The sequence below is a fragment of the Herpailurus yagouaroundi genome, unplaced genomic scaffold (assembly GCF_014898765.1).
Source record: "Herpailurus yagouaroundi ecotype Mexico unplaced genomic scaffold, PumYag 93118, whole genome shotgun sequence".
Taxonomy (NCBI): domain Eukaryota; kingdom Metazoa; phylum Chordata; class Mammalia; order Carnivora; family Felidae; genus Herpailurus; species Herpailurus yagouaroundi.
The window spans coordinates 1-6927 of record NW_024421334.1 but is presented as its reverse complement, the minus strand read 5'-3'; the positions used below and the strand labels follow the sequence as shown (position 1 = coordinate 6927).

General features: G+C 50.4%; 1 protein-coding gene across 1 annotated transcript; it reads left to right on the top strand.

Annotated features, from left to right (window-relative positions):
* Nucleotides 1–263: 263 nt before the first annotated feature.
* LOC121026390 (neuroblastoma breakpoint family member 26-like) lies at nucleotides 264–6288 on the top strand (the record flags this gene model as incomplete). The annotated part of the gene is made up of 6 exons (XM_040469258.1): nucleotides 264–622; nucleotides 1408–1583; nucleotides 2640–2691; nucleotides 3541–3716; nucleotides 5269–5320; nucleotides 6107–6288. Coding segments are annotated over exons 1-6 (817 nt in total), but the record flags the coding sequence as incomplete, so codon positions are not given.
* Between the last annotated feature and the right edge of the window lie 639 nt (nucleotides 6289–6927).

The following is a 6927-nucleotide window of genomic DNA, read 5'->3' as shown; positions in this document are numbered from 1 at the left end:
GGTCTGTCTCTTCCTTTTCTTCTTGTCTCAAGTCAGCTGAGAACCAGGACAGGACTACGTCTATCAGACGTTGTATGTTTCTCTGCGGCAAGGCAGGGCCCTGGAACTTCCCGACCCCATGAACGGCCCCTGGTGCTTTGCAGCTTTGAAGATTATTCTGCTTTGATGGTGTGTAGATTCCAATCGTCAGTTTAATCTCAACGGCTGATTCCTCAAAACCATTGGCCTGTAGCGTTTCAAATGGAAAAAGCCTGAATATTGCAGCAATGTTCTAGGAAGCAGCCAGGTCCTTCCCCAAGATCTCTGGGAAAAAGGATAAATTTTCTGTGTGTGTCGATCTGTCTTAGGACACTGTGAACATGGCCTGTCACATCAGGGACATTTATTTGCTCAAGAAGGCAATCCCAGTGATTTTTTCCAGGGCCCTACTGAATCCCCCCTGAATGATTTCCCTCACAATTTCCTGTTATGACTGTGCTTCTATTTCTGTCCTCTGCTACACGGCACATGGGAGTGAGCATTTGTGGCGGGGAGTCTGCCTAATGGAACTTTCTCTTCATTTATTTGCAGACAACCAAATGGGTCACGAGGGGCTGAAAGGGCGAGAGTCAGATGCCCCCAGGTAATTCTGAATACTTGGGGGCTGGGAAATCAGTGGTGGCGTCTGTAGACCTCAGATCCAAGGAAAGGCAGAAAGTGCTGGATAGAACCATGTTATCCATTCGGTCAATGGCCAATTATCTGCTTTCACAGTGGTTTCTGTTTTCATTGTGGTACTTGTATTGCTCCCATTTCTTACTTATGACTCAAGTTGAGTAACACACAGTCAGCTGGCCCAGGTGAGCTATAGGCACAGGGATTCCTGCACTCACCATTCTCCCCAGCATTCGAGAGAAAGGCAATCTACTTTCTGCCCCGTTCGATTTAGCAGGTGGGCATGTATTTCAGAGCAAGAATGTAGGTAGACTCAAATGTGCCATCATGCCGTGATATTGAGAGAGACAGGCCTTCATGACATGAGAATTCTGAGAGAGTAGCCTGCCCCCGAAGCTGCAAGCACTGGGCCACTCCATGCAGGACTCGAGGGCATTTGAACGGAAGGGAGGGAGCCACTGCTGTCCTGTGACTCTGTGTGTTTGAGTCAGGACTGGATGGCACGGTGCTCATTCAGGCTCTTGCCTCATCAGCTTGCTAGGTGGCCAGTGTACAGAGCACTTACTGTCCTTTCTGTCTGCCGCCCCTGTGACAGACACACCTCGTCCCACACAAAAAGAAGAGTTGTTTCTCTCATTAATGAGGCACTCTCTTTGCTTTTGTGAAAATGCCTTTTGCCTTCCATCAAAGCCAGACAGGACGTAGGATTTCAGATCCCTCTTTGGTTAATCTTCAGTTTTCCCCCTGCCTCAGGCTCAGTAGACTGCTGCTAGAGGTGGTGGAGGAGGAAACCACATGGGACTCTCTGGATGAACGCTACTGGACATATTCGGTTCTTCCTGACCTGTCTGACTCCTACTGGCCTTACAGGAGCACCGCCATCTTCTTCCCTGAGGAACTGGAAGTCTCTTCTGCTCTGGAAATGGCCAGTGAGTACTCCGCTGTCAGGGTGATCAAGCTCCAGCTGGACTGCCCCGTACATCTCCTGGTCTTTGTGCCCCACACCTGTGCTGTGCTGAGAGAGCTCATCCCTGTGTGCAGGCCCTGTACACACATCTTGATGTGAGCCAGGCTCCAGGATGGATGGAGTTTCAAGCACAGACATCATGTGGGTCAGGGAACTCTTCTCCCTTCCTACTCCCAGGACATGCCCATGTCCCCTGGGCTTCACTGTCAGGTCATTGGACCCAAGGGCGGCATGACAGATACGACTCGCCTCAGCAACACGACCATAGAAGGTGTCTGTCAGACCTTGGATGCAATGCCTCTTCTCACCTTTCATGCTCCACATTTCATCTCTGAGCCAGGTCCTTTAAGAATCCGTGCCTGCCACAGTCGGTCGGAATCCTTGTCCAGGGTGAAAGATGCAACCTTGGCTTTCCTGTTCTTAGCCTCATTCTCTATCTCTTTGCTTTGGCTTGTCTTCCTAAGCCTCGTCTGAAAACCCACCCTACGTGCCTCTACTGTTAGCTCGTTTGTGTGTTTCCAGGAGTAGAGCTGTGCGTTGGCATTCCCTCATCACAGGAATTGCGCCAAGGTTTCTGTGTAGCTCCAAAGACTCATTTTAATTTGAGGGTTTGTACTTGCATGCTCTCTGCTCCATCACAGTGTATAAATTCCACTAAGCCGTCACCAACCAGGTATCTCACGAGAGAAGGCTGAAAACTGCAGTTATCCTTTTAGAAGGTAGAGAGGCCAGGTCCCCAGAATCTGTGTGAAAAAGAGAACTGAAAGTGTTTGCACAGACTCAAAACAGAGGAAATTGTGATGATGATCTCTTGGAGAAAGCAAATTTCTCCCAGTGGCTCAGGCCAGGAAATCAAGCCAGTTGTCACACTATCCGAGGCACCCTGAAATATCCTTCTCACTCAACCTGTGCTCTCATTGAGCATAGCTGAGTCCCCGGGTGGCACCGAACACTGGGTTACTAATGTGCAAGCAGGGATCTGTTTAATGTGACTGGCCCCGTCTGTATTTATTTGCAGAAAATCAGACCCATCAAGAGGGGGAACAAGACCAAGACCTGACATGCGCCAGGTAAGTCTGAAGAATCATGGGTTGTTATTTCAGTGGTTCAACTCTACATTTCACAGGAAACACAGAAACCGCCAAATTTACCTATTTCATCCATTCTCCAGTCTCAGAATATCTTTTTTTGGCCATGACGTGTGTCTTCATGTGTTATGTGGATAAGTTCCTTTAATGATCCCTCAATTTCGATAACCGGCAGTCAGTTGAAGTAGGCGAATTGTCACTCCCTGAGGTGCTCTGTATTGCCCTGATCTCTCCTTTGGGAAACACCAGAGTGACAGACGTGTCTACTTCTGTCTCTCTGGTGTTACCTCTTTGAGGATCTGCTGTAGCAAATGGATAACTGCAAAAAAATAAAAAAACCTCACATGATGTCACGATAGTAAGAGAAAGAGTCCTTGAAGACGCAAATCTCTCCATGTGGATGATGCCTTTTAACATGTGTTCACTTAGCCACTGAATGTATATCAACAAAATTCATGCAAAAGGGTTGAACTCATGTTTATGATTCTCCATGTGTGCTGTGAGTCATGACATCCATTCCACAGTAGTTCAGTTTGGTGCATAGAAGTTGGTTCTGTGGCCAGTGCCCTGAACACCTCTGTTCTCTGTGTGTGTGTGTGTGTGTGTGTGTGTGTGTGTGTGTGTGTGTGTGTCTCCCTGTCTCTCCCTCTCTGCCTCTCCTGCCCCCAGAGCATCCACACTGTGCCCCTGAAACAGGAGGATAGTTTTCCCTGTCAATAATGGGGTTGCCCCTACGTTATGACCACACTTCTCGGCTTCCCGTGAAAACCAGTAAGATGCTGTGGTGTCTGCTTTTCCTGTTTTAATCTTCAGACCTCCCCTCCCCACCAGGCTCGGCAGGGAGCTGCCGGAGAGTGCAGAGCAGGATGTCCAACAGGACTCACTGGATGAACGCTATTTGACTTACTCAGCTCTTCCTGACCCATCTGATTCCCCCTGGACCCACAGGAGGGCCAACATCAACTCATATGAGGATCTGGATGTCTGTCCTGCTCTGGAAGTAGCTAGTGAGTCCTCCACTGTGAAGGTGATAAAGCTCCAACTGGACTCCCAAGTCGACCCCATAGTTTGGTATCCCTACTCTGCTTATGTTGGAATTTGTTATCCAGCTGTTTCAGCCCCGTAGACATATGGATCTGAATCAGGCTCTAGGATAGACTTCTTTTTTTTTTTTATTTTTTTTTTTCAACGTTTATTTATTTTTGGGACAGAGAGAGACAGAGCATGAACGGGGGAGGGGCAGAGAGAGAGGGAGACACAGAATTGGAAACAGGCTCCAGGCTCTGAGCCATCAGCCCAGAGCCCGACGCGGGGCTCGAACTCACGGACCGCGAGATCGTGACCTGGCTGAAGTCGGACGCTTAACCGACTGCGCCACCCAGGCGCCCCTAGGATAGACTTCTAAGCACAGACATCACATGCATCAGGGCCCTGCCCTCTGTTCCTCATCTCAGGCCATGCCTGTGGCTCCTGACACAAGTCAGGACATTGGGGTCAGGGCGGGTGTGACAAACTCACACTCATCTGTGAGGCACACGCAGAGGAGTCTGTCTTGTTCCTGATTTCCACACAATGTGTCTCCTCAACTGCCATCCTCTCACTTTCATCCCAAAGAATGTTCCTTGAAGTTTTGTGCCTGTCAAGGCGATGTCAGCCTTACCCATGTCTTTGGGTTTGTTGTTTCCCTGGTTTCGCTGCTCTGGTCCCCAGTGTTGGTTGTCCTCTGTGTCCTCTGTGTTGGTTGTCTTCCCTAAGTCGTCGTCTGAGTGTCAGGACATAACCACCTCTACCATCAATCAGCTTGCTTGTACATTTCCCTGAAGCATAGCTGAGCCCCGGCATGGCCCCACCCCGTGCATGGCCCATGTGCCTGTGTAGCAAAAGGGATCACGGACAAAAGATTTCCTTTGATTTGAGGGTCTGCAGATTCCGTGCATCAGTCTGGCCTCTGTAGAAATTCCCTAAAACCCTGCCACCTAGAGTATCTCATGAGGGAAGCTAGTGAGAGAAGGTTGCAGTAAGTTTTGAGAATGCAGGTAAGCTGTTCACCAGAATCTGCAGTAAAACAGAGGTTGACCGGGGCACCTGGGTGGCGCAGTCGGTTAAGCGTCCGACTTCAGCCAGGTCACGATCTCGCGGTCCGTGAGTTTGAGCCCCGCGTCAGGCTCTGGGTTGATGGCTCAGAGCCTGGAGCTTGTTTCCGATTCTGTGTCTCCCTCTCTCTCTGCCCCTCCCCCGTTCATGCTCTGTCTCTCTCTGTCCCAAAAATAAATAAACGTTGAAAAAAAAAAAATTAAAAAAAAAACAGAGGTTGACCTCTGCAGACAGACTGTTGAGATGGGGCTCTACCAGATCAGGGAAATCCTGCCCGATGCTTTAGGAAAGCTAGCCAAGGCACATTCCCAAGACACTTCGTGAGGCCTCCTGGATTATTTCTCTCAATGCCCTGCTGCCCAACTAAGGACATTAGTGCCCGTGTGCTAGTTGCGTGGGACACTCAATTTTCATGTCCAAGTGCTGCTCTGTTTATGTGACTGGCCGGTCTGTATTTACTTGTAGACAATCGTAATGATCTTTGCGATGAAGAAGACCAGGACCCGACATGCCCCAGGTAACTCTGAAGAATCATGGGCTTTAATTCAGTGGTGACATCTGGGGATCTCAGATGTAGGCCAATCTAGAAAGTGCTAAATGCACCTATTTCATCCCTTCCGACACCCACAAGGTGGTCCTTCAGCAAGGTCCTCTGTGTCATGTGGTACTCGCATAGACCCCGTTATTAATCCCTCTCAAATGGAGTATCTGCCGTCCACTGACGCAGGTGGACTAAGCAGTCCCAGGATGCCTTGCACTCTCCCGGTCTCTCCTCGTATTAGGTCCCGTGTAAGATGCACAGCTCTCTCTGCCGGTTGCCATTACCACATTGGCGGGCATTCACAGCAAGGATGGTTTTAGGAAAACAGTTTTCACGTCTCAGTATTTAGACACGTCGGCCTTGGGCCCACGAGATATCCAGGAGTCTACAATGCTGCCTTAGCCTGGGGTTCTCTTGGTGCTTTGTGTAAATCTCCACACAGTGTATGCCAAAGTGTTGATGCTGCTTTATCGTCCTCTGGTGTGCTGTGGGTCATGACTGTTGTGCCCTGGGGTGGTTGCGACTCCTGCCCCATAAGCTGGCACTCTGGCCGTGCCCTGAGCACCTGCCCGCCCACTCCCCCCCGTCCCTGCACCTATCCCGGGTGCACCCACACTGTGGCCCCAGCTTCAGGCAGACTGCTTCATTTCCCTTTGTGGGGATCCCGCTTGTGTTCTGTGACCAGTCCCTCCGCCCTGCCCTCAAACCTGGCTGGCACTGCATGTTGACTAAACCTTCTTGCTGCATGTCTCGTCCTCCCAGCAACACCAGGCTCTGCAGGGAGCTGCCAGTGGCCCCAGAGGATGAAGTCCCACAGGACTCAGTGGGGGAATGTAATTTGACTCCTTCCTTTGGCCATGACCTGTCAGACACCTATAGGCCTTATAGGAGTGCCTCATTCACCTTTGGTAAACAGGAAGTCTTCTTGGGCGTGGATGTAGATGGTGAGTCCTGTTCTTGTGAGGGGCACGAAGTTCCTGCTGGGGCCCCAGGAAGCCTGTCCTCTGTGTCTTCAACAACCTGAATCGGCTGAGAGTTGCATCCCTGCCAACAGGCCCTGTAGGCTCGTACCGGTTTGAACTCTGCTCTCGGATTCACTCTTTAAAAGGCATCCTGTGGCTCAGAGCCCTTTCCTTCCTTCTGTCCCAGGCTGCCCTCTGTCCCCCGGCCCCGTCCAACACGCAGGCTGTTGGTACCAAGTGAGGCTCGAGAGGAGAAATGGAGAAAATGGAAAAAAGGGTTCAGAATCTCAGCCACCGCTATCTTACCCGGAGACAGCTGGGTGACGGTCCTCCTTTGTTTCTTCCTGATTTTGTTTTGTTCCAAAAGGAGACCTCTGCTACTTGTGCAGTTCTGCTGCCAATTGTATTTCTTGTGTGGCTTCCTACAAACTCCCTGGCTTTCCACACACGTTTGTGGTCAGCTCCACATTGGCTGCATCTGTTAAATCGTTGCTGAGCTGCTAGTTGTTTCTCCTGGGGCGCCCGCCTCCCTGTGTACCAGAGCACCCAGTTCTACCCAAATGATCTGAAACAGTCGTAAATGCAAAGAGAACAGTTGCTAGACGCCCCAACGACCCCTGT